The sequence below is a fragment of the Anabas testudineus genome, chromosome 19 (assembly GCF_900324465.2).
Source record: "Anabas testudineus chromosome 19, fAnaTes1.2, whole genome shotgun sequence".
Taxonomy (NCBI): Eukaryota; Metazoa; Chordata; class Actinopteri; order Anabantiformes; family Anabantidae; genus Anabas; species Anabas testudineus.
Genome location: NC_046628.1, coordinates 8,986,905 through 9,010,754, shown reverse-complemented (window position 1 = coordinate 9,010,754; position 23,850 = coordinate 8,986,905). Strand labels below are relative to the sequence as shown.

Here is a 23,850-nt window from a genome sequence, read left to right as displayed (position 1 = left end):
AAACTAATCCATTAAAATAAACACGAATACTTGATGGGGAAAACTGTAGATTTTACTGCCATGAACACTCCCAAGTAAAGTTGTCAGACATCTTTAGATTTTGAAAGTTCCTTATAGTAGACAAACAGAGTCCTTGTTTCCCCCTCACTTTATTTTCTTTTGTAACTCTTAAGGTACATGACTCAAGAATACACAAAGGCAATGACTTATTTAACAATAAACCACGACAACAGATTGTGTTTACACAAACATAAAAAAGTGCATTAAGGTATTTTTACATGTTCAACCCATTTCCCCATTTATCTTTTTTCAAATACACAATAAAATAAGTGTTGTAGGACTGTTGGACAATGGCAGTAAACAGTTCATACACATTAAGTAGTGAACTTGCTACATACATTCGTTCATTAGGTCTTTTTTTTTTTCAAGTTTTTTTAAAGTGAAAAACTGTGTTCCTGAATGTAAAAGTGGCAGTTTTGTACTCATGGCTATCCCTCTAAAGTTGTTTCCTCAAACAGGCTGAGCAGGTTCTTTGGTTCAAAGTTGGGTCGGGGTAACACTTCCTCTGTCAGGACCCAGTTGCGATCCCGTCGTTGTGAGGACTTGCAAGATGAAGCATGACAACTAGAGTTTTCTTTCATGTCACCTGTATAGTGGTGTGCATGTATGGGGCTGGCATTGGGGGTCAGTGTGTGGCAGGACCCATTTGAGTGGATGCTGGATGGGGTTTGAGCCAAGTCATAGGAGTGCCAGTCATCCAAAATTGAGCCTAGTGGGTGTGCTGGCAGGACTTTGGCGATTGTGTGTCGGTGACCGTGGGAGAGGAGTGGATGTGCTTTCCATAGACAGTCTGGATTTGATCCTATGAAATAGTAGAAATGTAAAAAGATTAAGCAGGAAAATGGAAACAGACAATAACAAGCAAGGATGTCAAAAACATCCTATTGACACAATGATTCTCCACCTGTGTGAGAAGGTTGGGGAAAGCTCTGGGCCTGTGGGAGCCAACAGAAACACTGCATCATCCTCTGGGCTCCCCGACTCAGCGTGCATGGCACTGAGGGGCAGGGTGAGATCCCTGTCCCAACTGTCTCTGGGAGGAGTGCAGGGCACGGCCTCAGTCCAACGAGAGAGAAAGGACAAGTGGAGGGAGGAGAGAAGTTTACAACCGAAGCACACCACCAACTTTGAGAAAGAAAAACAAACAAACAGATAAATAAGAAAATGTAACATTTACTGATAAGAAGCATGATACCTTTATGCATTAGATGTGCTTATTCATTTTCATTTACATTCCTATTATACTTAATGCCCACCTCTGACTTGGCAAAAGCAGCTGATCTGATAACATGCTAAAGTCACTCTTTGCATACATTAAAATTATTTAAACAAAATCAAATATTGATTTTCACAATAGTTTGACACATTACCTGACACAGAGAGGTCAGTGTTAACACTGTCTCTGCAGCCATAAGATAGATGCGCCTTTTCAACCTGTGTTTACGAACACAAGGGAGGGCAAGAAGCTCAGAGACTGTCGGCCTCTTAGAGGGGTCTGGGGTGAGCATCATCCGCAGTACAGTCTGCAACTCAGTCGAGAGACCTGGATAACAGGTGGAGATATTAAAAACATAAGTCCTTTGAATTTAGAAAGGTAGACTATTTATGAGGACTTAAAAAGTGCGGCATACCACTAGTAACCTCTGAAGGGAGACAGCCTTGTCTGAGCTGTTGCCACCCTTCTCCACCATTAGGAACCTCAATATTACAGGCAAGCTCCAGAATAGTAACACCCAAACTGAAATCATAGGACAAGGCACTCATTCTAATCAGATTAATCAGTTACATATATAAGATTTTTCTTTTCCTTTTTTCATTTTATTTATACCTGAAAACATCTGCAGCAGGTCCATACTCCCCACGAAGCAGTTCAGGAGCCATATATCTGGGATCTCCCTCCTGAGCATCATCTTTCCCTTTCCCCTCTAGAAGCTCTGTTTTGTTCTGTTTGAGCTCAAGCAGCAGCCCAAAGTCAGCCAGTTTCAGACAGCCAGAGTCAGTGATAAGGACATTGGCAGGCTTGAGATCCAGATGTACAAAACCATGAGAATGCAAGTGTTGCAGCGCTGAGAGGAGGTCACACAGGTAGGCCCATGCTGCGAGCTCATCTGGAATGGGAAGTTTAAAAAGTAAGTCACATCTGTACTGTCTGGAATTTGACAGGTGTGAGCACACTACATTAAGTGAATCAAAAGCTAATGCCAGCTTATCCACTTTTGCACTTTTCAGACAGACCTGGGCCAGGGGGCTGGTTCTCAGCGTGGAGAAGCAAGCTGGTGCTACACAGCTCTGTCTGAATGTAAAGTCGACCACACTCCTCCCAGGCTGCCACAAACTTCAGTATGTGAGGGTGAGGACACAGGCGCTCATGGTTCCGGGCCTCCTTCACACACCGGTTCCTCTCACTGGTACCCCTGAAGCGATGAGCAGAACGCTTTACTGCATACTGACGGCCATCTTCTTTGCTTTGTACCTGTAAAAATGAAAACTTAAGGTTATGTCCTTTGTTTTGGGATTTCAAAATTTGTATCATGAGCTTCATTACAAAACCATAGCACGGATGTTTTATGTAAATAATGTTTACTCTCTTTCAATCTAATCCAATGTTTGGTAGTATTTTTGCCAGAAATAAAAGAAGGGGAAGAGCCAATTAGCAGTCTGTTATTTGACTTTAAACTTCTGATCTTTATATCAGATATGTTCTCATCTTAATGTTATTATGTACAATGTTGAATTTCCAACTTACATAATGTAAATACATAGCAACACATAAAATACATATTGTTTTCTTGCTCACCTTGAAGACCTCCCCAAAAGATCCTCTACCCAGTATGCCCAAATTAATGAAGCACTGATTGAAATAGGACTGATGTTTGCTAGGATCATATACAGAATTTGGAGGAGTGGACTTCCTAAGGGAATGAGACAGGGGTGTCCAGGGGGATGGATGCTGGTGAAACATCCTGCTCAGAGGTGGACACCCTTTGGATGGTGGAAGAGGGGGAAGGGAATGTGACAGCCGGGCAGGAGAAGAGTAGGAGGAGTTGGATGTTGATGATGAGGAAAAAGGGTGACGACGCTTTTTCAGGGAGAAAGACTGCTCCGCATGAGAGAAGTGGGTTGGGAGAGGGAGAGACATCCTGGAGACGGTGCTTTCTATTGCCACTGACATTGTGTAGGAATTTTGTCAGTTCTTCTTCGAAGATAGTGAGCTGTAAGATTGAAAAGAAAGATTTTAAGAAATAGCAGCATTGGTTGACAGTTAATATAAATATACAAAGGCTGTCTATACAAAGATAAGGCCCATTCAATATACTTTTTCAACTGATGCACATACTTTTGCAGTTATAAAATTACAGAGCAAAAGCAAATGGCGTTACATAATACTTACATGTTGCCTGTAACATGCCTGTAATATGCAGTATACTATATCGAATTTGATTTGATTTCCTGAACATCCTATTTGACAGGTTGTTGGCTAATTGTCTGATGTCAGCATACTTACTGACCCGATCATGTGTAGAATGAACTTGCACACAAGTTAGCTAGTTAGGGGCGTTAACAGGTAAAACAAACCTGCTAAACGGGACGTAACGTTAGCTAGGTTAACCGAGTAAACAATTCTCAGTTCACAACGTCATTCCTAAACTATAAAGTGGATTTCAATCACTCTGGTAGATTAACTTTGGCTAATCAGAGTTAGCTTTACTAGATAGTATTATGAATTCTTAGCACTGACAAATGTCACACAAACAAATGTGGCTAACGTTAACGTCATCAACAAAATAACAAGACAGCTAAGTTAAGTCAGCTAGCTAGCTAACATACAGTCATAACGTCCTGTAACTGACAGTTCAGCGTTGGGTAAAGAAAGATGTTGTAACATTACCGCACAGACCATAATCCAATACTGAGGACAGATAGTCTTCAAAACAGTGAGACAGTCGCTGTCTTCATCTCAAACTGCGACTACACCCTGTGGACAACATCGATCGCGCCAAATTCTGAAAATCACACGCAGCGCTGCGTAACTGACGTCCGAGAATACCGACTACGTATCTCGATTGCGCAATATCCGCAAGCGGTGCAGTCTGGGTTCTGCTACACAACACAGAGCTGGCGCAACTGGCTAGCTAGCTGACCACTTGAAATGGTAACTTTATTGTTATTACCGATTTTTTTAGATGACTTCCTGGGTAAAAACACCGAATTTGCGTTTAACGCTTTGTTAAAACATTGACGCAGTGACAACAAACGTTACAGTGGGTTGCTGAAATGTGTATTTCAGTTTTGTATTCCCTAGCTAGCTAACGCTAAGTTTGCTATGTTAGCTTCGCTTTCCCATTTATAACAAGAGGTTGTAGCGAAGTAACTTACACTAGCGTGGAGATGATGTAACGACATTTAGCTAACCCAGTTAGGGTTGTCAGATCAACTGAATGTTTACTGCCACTGTCATACCTACGACGACTAGTTAACTGTCAGTGCTAATTTTGTCTCTCAGAAATCTCAATGCTGTTTCGTGTTGGCTATTTTCGCGATAGCTAGCTCAGAGTTAACGTTAGCGTTCCGTCAAGTGCTCACTGTTCGTAGCTGGATTATAAATCAGTTAGTTGTTAGTAGGGTTTCTGTATGTAAAAACTTGTCTGACACACTGACAAAACAACCAGCTAAATAACTAAATATCGTTAACAATACACGTATAGTCTATATGCAGATTAGTACAGTGGCCAGATGGACACTTGATAACGACTTAACGTTACTTGGCGTGCTGAAATGTTTTGTCATATTAAGGGCTTATGCCAGTTGACCTTATTGTAAGAATCAATTAACTAGTTTAAGCCCAATTCAAATTGAGACCAACATGTTTGTAGAACCAATATAAAGCCCTCACCTAAAAGTGTAATCAACAAGTCAAGTTGTGTTTGACAGTTTTTTTTTAACATACAATTCTGTACCCCCCTTTTTTCAGGACGTGTTCTTAATGATCCGGCGTCATAAGACTACAATCTTCACAGATGCCAAGGAGTCCACCACTGTCTATGAGCTGAAGCGGATTGTTGAAGGAATTCTTAAAAGACCACCTGAAGACCAACGCCTTTACAAAGTTAGTATATAGCAGTGGGAGGAATATCACCAGACTCAGTCCTGTCAAATGACTGACATCGTTACAGCATCAAAAAGATTAATTATACATTTTTGCTTAGTTTACATACATGCAATTAACCATAGCATTCTTACTGACAATGGTGCCATGTTGTGTTTCAGATGGGTGAGTGAAATGTTTCCTGTAAATGTATGACACAGTTTCTGAATCCATTAAAACATAGTTCAACACCATACCTCAAGGCCATTAGGGGATTTAATGACATTTTCAACTTTTAACAGGATGATCAGTTGCTAGAGGACAGCAAAACACTGGGAGACTGCGGATTCACCAACCAGACTGCCAGACCTCAAGCCCCAGCTACAGTTGGCCTGGCTTTCCGTATAAATGGTATGTTCTGTTTTTTATTTGTATATTAACAAGCAGGTTGTGTTGTATTTTTTCCTCATTCTAATACTGTGAAAAGTACAACCTGCCTTTCTGCTTATTTTCAGTAATATATGGCTAATGGTGGGGAATTTAAATAGTTAAATAGCCGAATGTCAGTAATAATTTGCATGATGGATGGATACCATGTCTGTGTTGTGGTCTGTTAGTTTGCCTTGTTTACTTTATTCATTCTTTTTCTTACATTTCACAGAATGTTTTTAACTGTTTCTAGTCTGCAACATGAGTGACTGACTTTGATGGTGCATCTTAGTATAACCTAAGATTTATGACAATACTTCAAGATTCAAATACGTAATTAATGCATGAGGGAAACTGCATTGCAACATCTGTCAGTAGGGATAAAGAAAATCTAAAGATGGATAAAATTACATGCACAGTAACGAGGAATATGCAGTGCAATGATGCAATGACAAGTAATAACAGCGATGATGACTAGTAAGATAACGGTTGGGATAAAGTGTATTTGTAAATTGCGTCATAAATTTTGAATGTGATCTTAGGCCATAGATAACTGTTATTGTTCCCTGTCACATTCTAAATGTAGCAAATACATATTTGTATAGTTATTCTTAAAGAGTATAATAGTTTGTTCTGATGTTGCAGTCAGCTGACCATGCCACAGTTAGGACATGACATGACTGACTGAATGTGGTGTAGTCATTTCAGTGTAAAATTAGATTTTAATCACTCGTCATAGTAATTGTTCACAGCAGCAACTTTGTGACCTGACCGATGTTACCATGTGCAACTCTGCTGTCATGATGGATGTAATGTTTCCTTGTCTCATCTGCCCTCTAGATGAAATGTTTGAGCAGCTGCACATCGAGGCCTTCTCTAGCCCCCCAGAACTACCTGATGTGATGAAGCCCCAGGACTCTGGTAGCACTGCCAACGAACAGGCGGTGCAGTGATAGTGGAGAGAGGAAAGGAAAGAAGGATGGAAGTGGATGTGTGTGGATTAACTGCAGTAGTGGGGTGGAGGATATGTAATATAATTTCAGTTGATGGATGGGAACATTATAGGTAACCAAGCCTATCCATGTTACCTTCATGCTATCATCCCAGCATCCTCACAGTTTGCTTCACTTTTTTTTTTTTTTTTTAAACTACTAGTGATTTCCACATTACATGCGGTTCTCCTCCTTCACTTTGCTCTCAAGCGCCATCTGGCTGAAATCTTTTGAGTGAAGAAGTTGGTTTGAAAAGTGTGATTGTGTGTATGTGTGTTATTGTAAGTATTATCATTAATATTTTGCAAAAGGTTAAGGCATAGTTGTGTGTCACAGTGCTCTAGAAGAAAAATGCATGGGTACGGAGTCAAGTGTCTGAATCGACAAACTGCATGAACAAATTAAAGACAAAGGCTTTATTTTCACACCAACAGATAAGTTTCCTTGATCTGATTCTCCCAGTTTTGTTGTACATTTTGGATCTGACTTCATACCGGGAAATAACGTCTTTATGATAATTATGTTGGTTCTTCTTCGTCTCCTTTGTTTTTTTGTCATTTTGTTTTTCAGTATGTTTTTCTTGTTAGTTATTTGTTGTATGTTTCATGCACTGAGGCCGAAGGCACGTACCTCTTGGACACCTCTTGGAATTTTGGTCGGAGGACGTTTTGTCTGTGACATACAGTAAACGACACAAGAGGAGCATTTTCTTGTGTTAACTCCTAAATTTTGAAGATGCATACGTCATGTCACCAACATAAATGTGGCACCATCCCCTAATCACACAAACAGCCTGTAACTGTGAGCTTGCTTAATTAAAATTTTTTTCCTGTTTTCCTTTTTTACACTGCTGACTGGTTTTTATTTGAAGCACATTTTTTATTTAATGAAGTAAATGAACCAAATTTAATGGGTTAGGAGGTTATTGTTGGGCTTAAGCTATCACAGGCCCTTCAACAAAGAAGCACAGGTGTAACTGAAAATTAACACACTGATAACTTTATTATTTACTGAGTCAGTGACATAGGTCTACTGAGGACCATGTTGTTTTGACTGTACACCATTATGTTAAACATTTAAGTTTTTTAAATTCAACAGTTCTTAACTGTCTGATATAGCTGAATAAGGTTGGATTATCAAATTAGGTACAAAAAGGCAAAAATAGGATCTGGATCTCCAGGGGCCCCAAAAGCCCAGGTTTAATGTTTGTCAGGAAGCTGCTTTTTGGTAACGATTACCTGTGAATTTTTAGGGTAATCACTCAGTTCTATTAGGCCGTGACAGTAAGCATGACAGTGATTTATTTGTTTTTATTACTTGAAGTACTTCAGCATGCACAAATGCAAATGAACAGAGCCTTAACCAAAAGCCTCCCTCCCCCAAAAAAGTTCATGCAACTCCTTCATGGGACAATGCTTGCACATAAGTACCTATTAATTAATTTTTAAATTAATTTTCTATCTAGCCCTCTTATTGTGTGTGAACAGCAAAGGTTTAGGTGAAATCACTTCACAGGGGATCTATTAACAGCCAGTATTAGCAAATAATACTGCAAACAGTTTGGAAATGTGAGGATTGTAGATATACTTGAAAAATGTAAACTTGCCTTTTATTTAAGCAACAGAGTGAATAAAACCATCAGCACATATTAACACCACCTAATCTATTTATTAATACTCATATTTGATAATCTACTCTTTTTAATTATCTATAGAAATGTATAATTATTACTTTTTTCAAGCTTCTTGAAAAGCTCGTGGGTGTAGATGAATATTTTCTATTGTCCTCTCCTGTTCTTTATGCTCGTGCAGGGTAAGAATGTGGGTTATTTATGAGGAAACATCTTCCTAGACTGGAGTTTGACGATCAAATCCAAATGTTTTCTCTTCATCATCAGCTTCTTCTAAAAGGGGTGTGGACTCGGCCATATCCCCGAGTTATTTCCTGTAAAGACCAGTAAATGAATGTCTCAATATTTCATTCTGCAGAAGAGTTGCAGCAGGAGCAGCTTCAGCAGCTTTGCGCTGAATGCTTCATTTTCTCGGCCAAATATGGACGAGGAATGTCCAGGGTGACGTCTTGAGTCCGGGGTTTGTAACCGCATTTATTTAACTACGCCTTCCCCGATCTGAGCTCCTGGTGGGCATTACAGGAAGAGTGGTGTAGGAAAAAGAAACGGGACGCCCTCCTCTTCCTCCTCCTCCTCCTCCTCCTCCTCCTCCTCCTGCTGTCTCGGCGGATAACGGTGTCCAAGAAGTTATTCAGGACTGACGCAGACAATAGCTCCGAGGCTGCCTCTCTTACCGGCTTTGATACGCGCCCATCACCACTTATTAATGCTGTGCGCGTCCGCGTTGATCCGCGCACAAAGGAAGAGGCTCGGCTGAAATCACATCATGGAGGATTTGGGTGAGTGGTTGCGCGGTTCTTCGTTTTTCTACATGTTGGGTTATCTTGAGGGGATCTGTGGGAAGGGGTGGTGTGCCCAAACAGAGGAAATATGATCCCTGCACATCCTGGCAGTCATCATAGAGCACTTTCCCTTTTCATAAAAGTATTAATGAGGCTGTTTGGGATAGGGAATTTTATTGCTTTACAATGGGAAAAGTTGGCAAATGCGTAAAAGTAGCTGTCTTACATCCTAAGTCAGGTCTCTGACGCTGATCAAACACAGAGAGAGGGTTTTCTCATGTGACACCTTATTATCTATTCTGCTCTGAATCTAAGACTGATGCCTCCTCTTGATGTTGTCACCATCTCTTTTAGTTTTGCCATAACAAACAGGACATACTCACACAGGTAGCACAAGAACTCCCCCACAGCTTTGCATCTGCCTGCCCGCCACCAATGTATCATGCGTGGTCTGCAAATTCAATAAAGTCGTCGTAAATTAGATTTAAAGAGATCCGCAGCCTCGTTCTTTATAATTAATGAGTCAGGGATAATGCTCTACAGAGTTGTCTGCTGTTTTGAAGAGGACTGGGAGCAGCATCACAGAGCACGTCTCGCTCTGTCTTTTCCTGCTGTTAAAGAAGCTTTTTTCTCTTTCTCAGGACATTTTGAGAAGCCCTGTGTTCAGGAATAGCTGTGCCCTGTGTTGGAAAGGCCCTGAAATAGCCCGGAACTCTGTGGCTTTTTGAAATAGCCCCACAGAGTCCAAAGAAAATAGTCAGGCCTTTTTCCTCAACTGCCCATTTCCCTCCCTCGGGACCTTTTTTTCTTTTTTCACATGGTTCACTCCACATCTTGGGAACTTATGCATTTAAAACATCACTAAAAAGGAAAGGCTAGATGTAGCCAGGCACATCTGGACTGGATTGCGCACTGCGAGACCGAGTTACTGGGTGACTGGGTGAGCGTTAGGCAGCCAGTGGCCATGTTCGGGACACTTGGTTTGTGCTGTTGTCCAACAGTGTTGTAAGTTTATGTATCGGATCTGGCGAGGCTTTCAGGGAGAGAGACCACTTGTTAGAGAGGCCTTTGGCCAAGACAAACAAGTCGACAGGCAGCTCTAAATATGGTCATAATTCCCACTGAGAGATGTTCAACTCCTTATATGAGCAGTTCAGAACGAGTGTGTGTGTGTGTGTGTTTGTGTGTGTGTGTGTGTAAGAGGCAGACGCACGGCAGGGAGAAGGAGAGCAATTACTTAGTATGTGCACATGATTCTCACCACATGGACCATAAATGTGAATCATCTGGGACAGAAGTGACCACAGGGCTGAACTAAGGCTGGTTAAACGGGTTACGTTTAGGTTTAATGTGTCTACATAACCACAGATGTTTGGAAGAGCACTTTGTTAGAATTAATACTTGGCACGAACACCCCTGGTATCAGTTTAGAAAAGAGGAGGTTCACTGTACTTAAAACAGTCTCAGCACAGGGACCATTTAGTAGCTGCTCTAGATAGAAGAAGTACACGTAAAGTGACCTTGTGGTTTGCCTCAACGTCAGTTTCCTAGGTGAAGCATGATCCTGAAGCCAACACGAACAAAAAGATTTAAAAAGTGCTCAGTAAACTGAATGATAAATGACTTTTAATTGTGAAAAACGTGAAATTGACCCAAAAACAGCCAAAACAGCTTCTCTGCTGTGACTTACAGTTTGTAATTTCCCACTTTTCACTATTGTCTGCCTTGGCATTTAGTTGCACGTACATGTATTTGTCATTAAATGTCTGAAGTCTTACATCTTCAAAACCTGATGCATAGTTTAGTCTGAGCAGAGGAGGAGTGGGGTGGGGTGTATTTAGATATGACTTGCCAACACTCGTCTTTTGCTTCCTTTCCACGCTGCCATGTCTTGGATATGAATGCCGATGTATTTTCTGTGTACTCTAATAATGCCACTGTCGATGGATTATCTCTGGGTTGTGCCAGTTGTTGGCGGTCCTGTCCTCTGAATGGTTTGTGTCTGAGGACTTGCACCGTCCTCCGTGGACCGGTTTGCTGCTGCTGTACTGGTCACACAGGCTGTCTGTCTCTCCTTAGGAGTGCCTGAGCCACCTAACTACCCTCTCAGTCCTCGTATTGTTGTGTTTGGTACGTAACTGTCTGTGCATGTGTTTGTATGTGTTGCATCCCATCTGCCAGCACGTTATGCACTTGTCTACCTTTGTCTTAACTTCATATGCCAATCCAGTGTTTTTGTCTCTGCCGGCACTGCATAATTTTAGAGTCACTTTCTATCTCTTTCACCTTCCCTCTGATACTTCCTAAACCAAATGATAACACCATCAAGACATTCATAAATGTAGAGATATATTAATAGGTACTAAATCATGAACTAGACTGTCAATCCAACCAAACCTTGATCATCCTGTTACGCTGTTTAGTGTTATATCACGTTCCCTCTCCACTGTCTAGACGCTCTCCTCGCTGATCTGGAGAACACTGGCTCTCCTCTAGCACGTTGTCCTGTCTTGCTCACCTCTGACCCTCCACAAAATGCTGATCCTACCATCCAGGATCCCGCCCAATCGCGACCGCCTCCACCTGCCTACACCCCACAGCAGGTAGGTACTCAACAGGAATGCGTTCATACCAGTTGTCTTAGTGATGGTTCTGAAAAATATGAAAAATGTGACTGCTTGTCCATCTCTGTTGCCTCTAAGACTGTTTCTGCTGCTATGAAATCTTCCCAGAACTCCAACCCAGACAAATTATACAGGTAACTCCAATGTTTACTTGTTTTTTTTTTTTTGTTTATTTCATCACATAATGTATGAACAAATAAGAATAATATAGTTTCTGCAGTAATGAATGATTCCAGTATGTGTGGAATAAACATCTTCCAGACTTGCACAATGCAGATTTAGTCAGAATAGAGCAGATGTATTAGAATATATTTTTACACGGGTGAGTTACGTGCAACAAAACAGAAAATGTAATGGAATTATGAGGCCATACATTCCTGTATGAGTATGTTGCTGCTACATGAATCATCGATGCGTGGACAAGAGGGTATGATGCAAAAGTGATGAAGACACCCACATTATGGGAAGTGCAGCATGTTTATTAATCTTTGTTCATTGTGGACTCTCCCTGTCTCGTCTTTGTCACAGCACAGTTTGTAAACCGCGCTCTCCGCGCACGGCAGACCCCCCTCCAGCCTTTTCCTCTTCCTCGCTGCTTGGAGGAGGTCTGAGCGAGCTGGACCATCTGTTACAGGAGCTCAACGCCACCCAGTTCAACATCACAGGTTAGTGAGCGAGTGTTTTTATAGTTCCACGTTTTACTCTGAAGTGCATCTTCCCTCACCTCGTTTTTGTCATCAGATGAGATCCTGGCCCAGTTCCCTTCTTCCAAAAAAGATGAGAGGGACAAGATTAAGAATAAGGCCACAACCTCTTCCACCAGGTACCAAATTTCACCAATTCAGTTGTAGAACAAAATATAATTTTTCTCTATATTCAAACATGGTCACATCTTAAGAAATGCCTTTTGTATTGTAGCTCTGCAAAGCCTTCAGCAACTTCAGCCACGCTGGAACTGGACAAACTGATGGCTTCTCTGTCCGACTTCAGAGTCCAGAGCACAGTAAGAGTCCACACACAACAGCATGAACATGACACAGTCCAAGTCCACAGCGCAAAAGTATTCTGTTTTTTCATGGCTTCATGAAGCTATTCACTTACCTTTATGATGATTACATCATTACTATGTGGCCTGGCCACAGCACAAACCTCCTTGTATAAATTAGAAGGCAGATATGACCTGAGGATGTGAGAAGAGGAAATTTGTTTGTGTTTTATTGTGAAATATTATTTGGTGATTTAGCTGTTTTTTTTACACACAGCAAATAGTAGATGTATACAGGCAAGTGAGGATGGCACGGTGCCTGGGTACTAGAATTAAATGGAATGTGTCTTAACCACTGTGTTACCTGCACAGCCTCTTTACTTGAACTTTTAATATCAAAATACACTGCCCAAAAAAAAAACCACCTGTATTTATTTAAGCAAATAGGTAGGAGCCTCCTATTGGATGATTACTGCATGGGTGATTATGTTTCCGCTGGCAACAAGTGGTCGGAAAGAAAATCTTGAATGATCATGATTAGCGATCACGTAAATGGTGAAATCAGTGGCACAGGCATATTCCAAGATGACAATGTCATGGATTGGCCACCACAGAGTCCAGACCTTAACCCCACTGAGAATCTTTGGGATGTGCTGATGAAGACTTTGCTCAGTGGTCCGACTCTCCCATCATCAATACAAGGTCTTGGCGAAAAATGAATACAACTCTTGACAGGAATAAATGTTGTGACATTGCAGAAGCTTGTTCAAAACGATACCATGCGTGCTGTAAACCTAAAGGCGGTTCAACGAAATATTGGAGAGTGCGACTTTTTTTAGGAATTGCAGTGTATTTTAGTCCTATCCTGCATCTTTACTTTGTACATTTTGTAGCAAAGTGGCCTCATTATGCACAATTTCAACTATACATAGTTTTGGACCATTTACAATTCCAAAAACTGCTTAGTTTTGTTGTAATTTGACTTCGTGCAGTACCTCTTGTGATCCCCTGTCTGAAACTGTTCATTGTATCTCCTGTAGACACAGTCTAGCAACATTTTCGAGGGGAAAACTTTCTGTGAAGTGCTGTAAACAGATGAAAACAATAGAGTAAGGCCTTTTCTGTTCTGAAAAACAAACCATATCCACTGTTGTCTTACATTTTATTGTTTGGGAAAAGAAAACAAAGTTACCTTTCTGTGCACACAAAGTCCTGAATGGAGCGGTAGAAAAACTTCCCTGCTGCATACTTTGTGTGGAAACTCAGGTCTGTTCTGATGCTCTGGTCTGACGATGGTCGTATATATAATGGTTCTGGGAGGGTCCAAAGGAAGTCTTTGGGACCCTCAGGAAGGTTGATTCTTTCAGCTCACATTTTGGAACTATGGCTTTGTTTAATGTGGACACCCATCACCCTTCTCCCTCTATATCTTTTTCTTTCATGGTACTTCATTTCATGGCAACTGTAGAGCAACGATAACTCTTGGATAATTAAAGACAGGCATGCATTTCTCTTTCCCAGCCCGCTCCACCGGTCACTCCAGTGGTGACAGCACCGCAGCAGCCCACCGCCCCCCCACAGTCCTCATCTGGTGGCTCACTGGACAGCATGCTGGGACTCCTCCAGTCCGATCTGAGCCGACAAGGAGTTCAGACATCCTCCAAGGGAAACTGTTCAGCCTGTCAAAAGCCAGTAGTAGGACAGGTGAGCTGTCAGTATGTCTACATATTGAAACAAATCATCATTAAGGTTTTTCAATCATTTAACATTTATTGTGCAGGTGGTGACAGCTTTGGGGAAGGTCTGGCACCCGGAGCACTTTGTGTGCACTGAGTGTGAGGCAGAGTTGGGCAGTCGAAACTTCTTTGAGAAGGACGGACGACCGTACTGCGAGTCAGACTACTTCACCCTCTTCTCCCCTCACTGTGCACAGTGCAACAAGCCCATATTGAACGTGAGACACTTGGATGTGCACTTGTCTCTGCTATATAACTTATACTGTCCTTAATATATATATAACATACCTGATTTCAGTATCCCAAACTAGCTGACTTTTCATTCTCTCTGCGGTTGTGTAGAAAATGGTGACTGCTCTGGACAAGAACTGGCACCCAGAGTGTTTCTGCTGTGTTAAGTGCAGCCGAGCATTCGGAGAGGAAGGTAATGGGCGGCGTGTACTGTATCCTGTTTGCGACTAATACAGTTGACTGTAGTGAGGCCTCACTTACAAAGACCCATAGAAAAAACTCACCTTTCGATTAAACACACATACATATTGAATTGATTTAATAACTAAATTAGCTATATGTGTTTTTAATTTAGCGTGTGCCAGAGGATAATCTGTTCATAAGGATTTCAACATTTACTTTTCCAACCATGTTTCCAAAGTGACATTTAGTTTAATGTGTTGTGGCCTGCACTCTGTTGTAAAGGCAGTTCCACCTTGCTAATAATTCAAAGGAAACACTGAATCTTTGTATTTTCTTGGCAGCAAAATGACCTAATTTAAAGCATTACAGACAAAAAAAGAAATACTGCTGGCCATTAAAAGTTAAGATCAGTAAAACCTTAAATCACGACTTTAATGTTCCATAAAATTCAGCATTTATCAAAGGAACTCTTGAATTGTGTTAAACTGACTGTGTTTTCTGCAGGTTTCCATGACCGTGAGGGCCAGCAGTACTGCCAGCAGTGCTTTCTGACCCTGTTTGCTTCTCGCTGTCAAGGATGCAGCCAACCAATTCTGGAAAACTACATCTCAGCTCTCAACTCTCTCTGGCACCCACAGTGCTTTGTCTGTCGGGTGAGTGTTTCTGTGTGGACTGTGTCCAAAGATGATGTGTGTCACGTTGACAGAGGTTTGCTTGATTATGCACTGTGGTGCGGTAAAATGAAAGAGTTTGATCCCTGGTTAGTTGTGGTTGTAATAGATATATTAGATAATATTTAAGGGGCAGGAACCAAATGTGAAATTTTACTAATGACCCTGACAAACGGTTCTGCTGTGGCAAGTTTTACTGGATTACACAGGTTTACGACAGCAGCAGTTCTGCAGCACCACAAATGAGGCACTTCTGAACCAACAAGCCGATATTTCTTTTAGGTGATCCTTTGATTGGGGCATTTAATTTATAACTGCAACCCAGAAGCAAACAAATCAGGCTGTTTGTCATGAATGTGTATGTGTGTGTGTGTGTGTGTGTGTGTGTGTGTGAGTAAGGCGTTCCTAGAAAACTAAGAATAGGTTGGAATGATGTCATGAGAAAGTTGTCATTTTTACATTATAATTTACTAATTACAGTTCTGTGACTCAGGACTCTCTGCTGTTGCTCACTCTGCCTGCTTCTCTCTTTAGGAGTGCTACAGCCCCTTCGTTAACGGCAGCTTCTTTGAACACGAGGGTAAGCCGCTGTGTGAGGCCCACTACCACCAGTCGCGAGGCAGCATGTGCCAGGCGTGCCAGCAGCCGATCCTGGGCCGCTGTGTCACCGCGATGGGGGCCAAATTCCACCCCCACCATCTTGTGTGTCACTTCTGCCTTAAGCCCCTGAGCAAAGGCTGCTTCAAGGAGCAGGAGAACAAACCCTACTGCCACCCCTGCTTCATCAAACTCTTTGGTTGAGGACTCAATGGGACTTTGACCCCCATCCTCTGAATCAGAGAAGCTTTATCACTCATTTTGTTGTTTTTTTTTTACTATGGGAATGAGGGTGGAGCTGGTCTCTTTCTTGGTTTTAAGAATATTTGAGTCATTAGAGGGAGGGGAAAAAAAAATGGACTGAATTAGTCTGACGTGTGTGTATGAAACACAACTCTGGCTATAGTTAGTCAGACACAAATTGATGCCAAATTATTTTGTCATGTATGTCAATCTTTTACATGCTGCATAAATTTAGATGGAATATTGAAAACGGAATTATTTTGCCAAAAGTAGAAGAGACACCGTATAATGAGATTAAATTTATTTCTTCAGTGAAAGATTTGTTGTTCAAGCAAATCCCCTTTAATATATTTGCTTTATATTGCAAATAGTATATTTTTCACCGCCATTGCTTTTATATATTGTATGCTGACTGCTATGCTTGTGTAACAAACAAAGCTATGAAATGTTTTAAGTCAGATATGATGCATTATTCTTGCACTATAGCTCTATGCAATTTGCCATAAACTATTCCAAAGAGTAAAATAAAGGAACACAACCGATCTGTCTCATGGTTTTGATTGTATGAATTAAAGACTCAATTGTGAAATTTGAGGAACGAGTGTGTATGTGGTGAAGCTGAAGTTGGAAATAAGCTTCCAAAAAAATAAAGAGTGAGCAAAGCTGGCGAGCAGCTTTACGCGTTTCTGCTCTTTGGCCACTAGATGGCCCTGTGCGCGCACTGCTTTTATTAGAGGAACACGGCAAAAAAAAAAAAAAAAAAAAAAAAAAACGCATCTAATGCAACGACTCTGCATCCTGAGTAGAAGTAGAAGATCAGTAAACGAGAAGTCAAATCATCAAATCAAAAATCCAGTGAGTCCTTCCTAAACTGAAGCATGCGGCAGCCGTGAGATGACGAAGCGCGCCGACGTGTCCACGCCTCTGCAGCGCACAGGTGAGTTCATTTAAAAGTTAATGAGCGACGCTGACAAGAGAAAGCAGGTAACCCGGAGAAGAAAGTTAGCTGTGCTACGTCCAAAAAATAAATAAATTACACAATGAGTGATTCAGAACAGCAACAAGTAAGTGTGCGTCATTTGGCTGCTTGGATTTAATGTGTGAATGTAGTGTTGAGAGTGCTGCAGTGTTTGGAGAGAGGAGAAGTCGAGAAACACAAAATGCTTAATGCAGGAGAAGTTCCTAAAGTTAACCCCCCTTGCTCCTTTTTCTTATCTTATCTTATCTGTCAGTGTCCCTTGACTTGTGCTTTGATCTGTATCCACCCAGGAGGCTGAACAAGTGTCTGAGCCTCAGTGGCCTGAGAATGGAGATGCGTGGAGTGATGGAGAAGATGGGACCAACATGGACTGCGGGCTGCTGCAGGCCATGGCTGAAGAGGACGAGGAGATAAATGTCTACAATGAAGAGACGTTTGGAATGGGTATGCAGATGTTTGCTTCCCCCCCCTTAGCTGTTTTATGGGAGGGGTTGTGATGGACTGCAGGACAGCTGCCGCGGGCCACATTTTTTCAAGGTTTCAATGTGTGTAAACAAGACAGTTTTAGCACGGCTTCACAGGAAGAACAATGATTCATCATTCCCTTATCCTCAGTGTGCAGACTCACTTGTTGTGGACAAAATTACCAAACAAGAAAAACAAAAATATACTAAATGACCATATTGGGTCATGATAGCATTAAGAATTTCTTTGTGGTCAGTGTGTCTATTTTTGGCCATGGTCTGTTCCTTTTGGTGCTTTTATTGTGTTAAAAGATTAAAGCAACCCTCAGACACTCTCTGTGTTGGTGTCGTAGATCTCGATGCACATGGGACCACAGATAACACCAGCAACGGTCTCCTTCAGTTTGGAGAACCACCGCCTCCTCCACCGACACCTACACCACCGCCACCACCAGACACCAAACCAGAGTCTCCTCCTCGGTCGCCCTCCCCTCCCCGACAGAGGCCACAGTACCTGTGCCGTGCTTCCCCAGGGCAGCGTGGCAGAGGCAGGGGACAGAGGGGAGCGCTGGGCAGGGGGCAGATGTTTGAAGACCCAGCTGTGATGAGGACAGTGGAGGGGCGACCGAGCCTCAAGGTGCTGGAGATTAGTTTGTCTAAACATTGTAAATGCCCTGATCACCTCTTAGCAGCTCGTCTTCAATTTGGTCTGTTTTACTTTTAAGAGTCTTGACAGTGCAATCGTGGACTGTGGGAATGCCATATACCAGAAGACATTTGAAGAGGATGTAAGTTTAATAACTTTCTGAAACAATTAGTTTTTTTTTTTTTCCTTCCACTGTTCTACATTTTCTTTTTTCTTAGTGGATGTCACCGTCTTACAGAAAGACCAGAAGAATCTCTGGATCAATACTTCAGGTTAAGGTCATGGAAAAACACTCGGTAATCCGATGCCAGTGGGTTGCTTTAACAAATGATTGTCTTATTTTATTCTGTTTCTCAGGACAGTGCAATAGTGTGTGTGATTGATGGTCACAGAGGCAGAGGTCAGCACCTGACCTCCAACTTCGTGGATTTGCCATATCCTGTCTCTCCCTTCAGGGGCAGGAGAGGGGAACCCAGAGGACCCTACTGCAGGAGACCGTTTGGCCAGAGAAGCCCCACTCAGGTGGATGATATGAAGGGGGGGAAAAAATACAAGCAAATCATTTCTCCTAAACAGTTTATTTTGTGTTGAGTGTAGAAGAGTGTTTGTCAGAATGAGCAGACGCAGTGAAAGGTATTGTCTGTCAACTTCTGTCTTTAATCTTAGTCTCTGAAATATTTCTTATAGATGCATTCACCCATCATTCCAGGATCACCCATTTTCGCACGTCAACCATTGACCCCACGGCAGCATTACAACCAGGTTTATTACACATTACATTAGAATTAATGCATTTATCAAATACTAAATATATGTTGGTCTTGCCCTGACTCATGACATCATTTTGTTCTGAATTAGCCAGGGGGCTTCATGTTTCCTTTGAACCGACCTTGCCCTTCCACTCCTCAGTCTCTGACTCCTAAGCTGATGCAGCTTCGCTTTGGTGCCAACTCACCAAGACCCTCCCCCTTTTATAGCCCCATGACTAATCCAGTGCAGCCTTTCAGGTGTGTGATAACCTCATGTATCTCGAAGGAATGTTTGTTTTGTGGTCTGAAATATTTGTCAGTAATGTTTGAGTATCAAGTATATTTATGACTTGGCACACTTTTTCATCACTTACTATATAAACTGCTCTTTCAACTTGATGTTCCTACATAATGTCCAGGCACTGGCAAAATATACATTTTGAAGTCTTATATATGTAATGTGAAGTCTTTCTCTGAACCACAGGTACCCTGGTCCTGTCACTCAGCTTCACCCCCAACACAAACGACTTCTCAGTCAAAAACAGCACATATTGCAAAGGTTGGTACTATAATCAAGTAATTTCAAATTTTGTACTTTATGTATTTTGTCATATTTGGTATGTATATAAAAAAAATCTCTTTATAGGAAACCAGAGGGTTGGGATCCTTACTGTAATCTCATGACTGCCAAAGAGAAGGAGTGGATCACCAAGTTGCAGATGATACAGCTGCAGAGTGAGAATCCATTCCTTGAGGACTACTATTACCAGGTAGAAACTCCTGCTTAAAAGACTCGGTGTTTTCACTCAGTAAAGAGGAACGTTTAAAGTTTACCCGTGCATTTGAACTTTCCAATAGGAGTACTATCGGCGAATAGAAGCTAAGATGGCAGAGGAAGAGCTGGGCATTAGGAGCAAGAGGGAGCCGCCCAAGCTCACCACACCTTACATCATGAAGACTGAATCATACACACCAGGTTTCCTCTAGTCACCCTTTCATGCTGTTAAACAACATGGTTTAACATTTGATGTGGTAGAAAGTTACTTAATTTAATGTTGTACCACCAAAGTTAATCTACTGAAACTTGAAACAAACCCACAGCAATTAACTTTTTTTTCTAGTGGTGCATATTGAAGGCTCTTTGGGTCAAGTTGCTGTTTCCACATGTTACTCTCCTCGCCGTGCCATCAGTGCAGTTCATGCGGTTCAAGCTCATGGTCCACTTGAGGTGATTTAGATGATTTCTGGCATTTTTTGATGTCTGTTAACTTGCCTTCCCTGATACTGAGACTTGTTTTCACATCACAGGAACAAAAAGACACCAGACAACAGCGGTTAGAAGTCCTTAGCAAAATAGAAACGGTACCAGCGATTTATTTCTTGGTGTTATACAACCCTCTTTGTTTTTATTTTCTCCACCAACACTTGTTCACCTTTGTTCTGCCCCACAGTTGTTCATAGTTCTGTTGGAGGTGGAGGAGACGGAGAGGAGGAAAACCACAGTCTTGTCTGAACCAGAAGAAAGGAGGCTGATGGAGAAGACCCAGAGGAAGGTGGAGCACATCTACTCCCAGCTGCAACACCATGATCCCCGGTGAGTTATACACATCTTGTTTATTCTGCTATAATTAGTCTGGCTTCATTAACATTCAGATGGATTTTGAATTTGAGCAGTAAATGGTATCAAATCTACCTTTTCAGGGAGGAGTTTGTTCCTTTCCTGCTGGTGTCAAAAGGCAAAAAGCTGATTGCCCGTCTGCTCCCATTCCTAAAACACGACTCTGCACTGAGAATCTTGCACGTTGTGACCTCCAGCCTACCCACACTGATGACCAGAGATGCAGAAGAGGTAGGGGAGTTTTTCTTTAAATGCTTCTATGTTGTGCACTAGCAAAGCAAATATTGACAAAATATACCAATTCAATGAAATTATTGTGTAAACTGAATAAATTGGTGTTGATCGAATGACTGGCAGCTCGGTTTGAGCTTGGATCATTTTTAGATACTGTTCCACTCTCATATGCTCTTTAGGCCCTTCCAATACTTTATCCATCACTTCGAAATGTGATTGGCGGCCTGGCTTTCAGTCAGCTTATTGGGGTCCTGAAAAATCTGACCTCATCTGAGTCTCTGTCGACATATGAGTCCCTCACGCAGATATGTCAGAACAAGGTCTGTATTCTCTGTTGCAGCTTAGCTTTTATTCTGTGCCATTGTTTGCTGAATTCAATCTTCAGATTTGTTTTTATTCCTATAATTTCTTTCAGTTTGGACTGTCCTTACTGTATGCTCTCCTGTCCCAAGGAGAGAAGTTACTGTCTTCAGGTGCTCCCCTAGAGCCCAGTATTGGTGACTTTGAGATGTGGTGAGAATCTCAAACCTTGAATTGCAAAATTAGGATAATTATCTCGATTTACAACAATTTATCATTAATATATTAAATAGATCAAATATTAAAGACTGAGAAAGCATCAGTATGGGATATTGTCAGGAGTCGTACTATTCTCTTTTAGGACTGACACAATATTCCAGGTGGCAGGACAGCTATCCCAGTGTTCACTAGTGGAGCCACTCCTCCTGCCCTCAAACCTGCTCACTCTCTTCTGCCGTTATCTGGACAAGCGTACTGTGCATCAGCTTAAAAGCAACATGGAGTAAGTTGTTAGATGTTAGAGAAAGAGAACACTGTACAAAGGAAGTGTTTACTGGGTTGACCTATACTTAATTACCAAATGTCTTTTATTAAGGTCTGCAACTGGATTCCTTGCTCTTCCGTCTTAAGATGGACCGAAGCCAATGAGACGTTCAGATAATGACCGGGTTTTGGCGAGCACTAAAGTGTAAGGTGCAGCCCTGACAAAACTCCTTGGTGTTCATCATAACAGAAGCTATGTACAGTACTCTGAACTGTATTCAAAATGTCTTCATTCTTAAGTTTTCCCCCTCCCTCATCCCCTCACATTTCTGCACTTTTAAACTGTTTCCCTTTTTTTATTTCCTTCATATAAACTCATCGCTTTCCTCTATTTGGTCTTCGTATACTGTACTTAGTAACATTACATTAACTAGCACATAGATCTGACTTATGTGGCCTCTACAGTCCATGTAAACTTAGGACAAGGAATTTAAGAAATATCTTAGATCAAAAGTTGGTATAGTATAGCTACAGCCAAAACACAGTTAATGTCTATTACTTCTCAGTAGTTCCATAAACTATCTACATATCACTAATATTTAGGACAATGAATTTGAGTTAACTTAGATGTGTTGGACCAAATTGAGGATTGTATAGTAATTTATGATTGTACAGCTGAACCCATATGTTAATTATAATAACCATTAGGAAAATTGTCATGGCATTGTGTATACATGTGTAGTGATACTAAAAGATGTATTTGATGTAATTTTTCCATCTTAGATGTTTCAGTTGTTAAAATATTTTATTTATGTTCCTTTGGAAACAGTAATAATTTAAATTGCACCCTTGTAGAGCACTTGCAACATAAATAAAAAAAAATCTTTATCAAATGGCTGAAATTTGTTTTGTAAAAAGCATTCTGGCAGTGTTATTGGAGGATTTTGTTATATCGTTTTCTCCTTCGACTTGTACAGTGCAAGGTCCTGGGCATCACATTTTAGTGGAGTTGTTTACTATGACTTGTTAAATAGGCTGTGTTAATAGAGATTCTGGTCTCTACTCTGAGGTGGCTGTTTACACTGACTCACAACATTACACCAAATCTGTGCTATTTCCTGTTTGGCTGAAAAGAATTGCCTTGCAGCTAAACTGATCTGTGTGCTAAAACACAGTTCTGACACTGACAGCAGGACAAATGGTTGTGAAAAAATTGAAAGATGAAGTAGCAGAATACAAATGTTTATCTGGTGCTATGCACAACTTGGAGGATAATACAGAATTGTTTCTTGAATATAAGAAGCTTGGTTCATATCATAGTCTGGTTCATATCATAGTCTGGTTGATCAGCCTCCTTGTGAAAGCTGTATACATCTGGACAAGGACAGATATCGCAGATGTGTTCTTGTTGAACACAGCTGAACTGTGGTCTGAGCTGAAGTTTTTATCATAAACAGAGCACAAAATACTAACTTGCCAACCACCACCTCAAACTAAATCCAAGTTTAATGACACAGCTGGAACAAATTCATGTAATCTTTTTTGTCTCAATTTGGTTTCAAATGGACAGATGGACAGTACAGGTGCGCCACGAATAGTCACACAGAAACACTGAATGTGATTATTTGTCTTCAGTCTTCGTGAAAACCATCGTGATGTGTGTGTATACCACTGTGTGGGAGGTTTATATAAGAGATCAATGCATGTGTGTTGTGTTCACATTTGCAGTTAAATCTATAAATTGCCTGTGGCTTTTATTTCTTTTGGTATGTAATTTTATCTAATGACCTATTTACTCAGCAGTGAAGACATTTTCTGCTGTGCACGGCTGTCAGCTGCAGAAACTTCAAACCAAAAGAAGCAGAGTGTTTAAACAAGGCGAATGTGCACAGCTTTGTGTGGTTGTCGGCATCCTCAATATGCTGTTAAGAAGAAATGTTTACTGTGTTCACAGTCTTAGTTTATTGGCATGCTAGTTCCCTAATTGGCACTAGACAGATACTCCAGCTGAGGCAGATGGTAAACAAAAAAGATAAGTTTTACTTGGATTTTAAAACATTGAGGAAATTAAAGTTTTAAAGAAGAAATTTGATGGAGATAAAAAGTGAGTGGTTCACCAAAATTTGTA

The 23,850-nt window shown here is 41.2% G+C and overlaps 4 protein-coding genes across 9 annotated transcripts; 3 read left to right on the top strand and 1 right to left on the bottom strand.

Moving 5' to 3' along the window:
• Window positions 1–130: 130 nt before the first annotated feature.
• Window positions 131–4,081, bottom strand: pkmyt1 (protein kinase, membrane associated tyrosine/threonine 1). Its single transcript, XM_026351822.1, is given in 9 exon segments — window positions 131–755; window positions 757–862; window positions 965–1,185; window positions 1,431–1,603; window positions 1,692–1,798; window positions 1,889–2,168; window positions 2,296–2,533; window positions 2,858–3,272; window positions 3,950–4,081. Coding segments are annotated over 8 exon segments (1,767 nt in total). The 5' UTR covers window positions 3,233–3,272; window positions 3,950–4,081; the 3' UTR covers window positions 131–488.
• Window positions 4,082–4,102: 21 nt separating this feature from the next.
• LOC113156589 (elongin-B) lies at window positions 4,103–7,412 on the top strand. Its single transcript, XM_026351823.1, has 4 exons — window positions 4,103–4,213; window positions 5,033–5,167; window positions 5,449–5,557; window positions 6,416–7,412. Exons 1-4 carry the CDS (start codon window positions 4,211–4,213, stop codon window positions 6,526–6,528), a joined length of 360 nt encoding a protein of 119 aa, XP_026207608.1. The 5' UTR covers window positions 4,103–4,210; the 3' UTR covers window positions 6,529–7,412.
• A 1,270-nt stretch (window positions 7,413–8,682) lies between these two features.
• On the top strand, window positions 8,683–16,788 carry LOC113156708 (transforming growth factor beta-1-induced transcript 1 protein). Of its 3 annotated transcripts, none has more exons than XM_026351962.1 (12): window positions 8,683–8,976; window positions 11,059–11,109; window positions 11,434–11,582; window positions 11,712–11,737; window positions 12,132–12,268; window positions 12,345–12,426; window positions 12,522–12,606; window positions 14,110–14,292; window positions 14,369–14,542; window positions 14,667–14,748; window positions 15,243–15,391; window positions 15,944–16,788. In XM_026351962.1, exons 1-12 carry the CDS (start codon window positions 8,964–8,966, stop codon window positions 16,208–16,210), a joined length of 1,398 nt encoding a protein of 465 aa, XP_026207747.1. In that variant the 5' UTR covers window positions 8,683–8,963; the 3' UTR covers window positions 16,211–16,788. The 3 variants fall into 3 exon arrangements, with proteins under 3 accessions (XP_026207747.1, XP_026207746.1, XP_026207748.1); XM_026351961.1 differs by having other exon boundaries at window positions 8,685–8,976; window positions 11,682–11,737; XM_026351963.1 differs by lacking the exon at window positions 11,059–11,109 and having other exon boundaries at window positions 8,687–8,976; window positions 11,682–11,737.
• Window positions 16,789–17,079: 291 nt separating this feature from the next.
• Window positions 17,080–22,580, top strand: patl2 (PAT1 homolog 2). Of its 4 annotated transcripts, none has more exons than XM_026350704.1 (19): window positions 17,080–17,186; window positions 17,519–17,672; window positions 18,046–18,329; window positions 18,418–18,480; window positions 18,557–18,610; window positions 18,696–18,860; window positions 19,026–19,100; window positions 19,197–19,345; window positions 19,572–19,646; window positions 19,734–19,857; window positions 19,946–20,063; window positions 20,209–20,315; window positions 20,396–20,449; window positions 20,539–20,681; window positions 20,789–20,936; window positions 21,119–21,259; window positions 21,355–21,452; window positions 21,601–21,741; window positions 21,835–22,580. In XM_026350704.1, exons 2-19 carry the CDS (start codon window positions 17,594–17,596, stop codon window positions 21,866–21,868), a joined length of 2,052 nt encoding a protein of 683 aa, XP_026206489.1. In that variant the 5' UTR covers window positions 17,080–17,186; window positions 17,519–17,593; the 3' UTR covers window positions 21,869–22,580. The 4 variants fall into 4 exon arrangements, with proteins under 4 accessions (XP_026206489.1, XP_026206485.1, XP_026206484.1 ...); XM_026350700.1 differs by lacking the exon at window positions 17,080–17,186 and adding an exon at window positions 17,217–17,313; XM_026350699.1 differs by lacking the exon at window positions 17,080–17,186 and adding an exon at window positions 17,217–17,319.
• The last annotated feature ends 1,270 nt before the right edge of the window (window positions 22,581–23,850 follow it).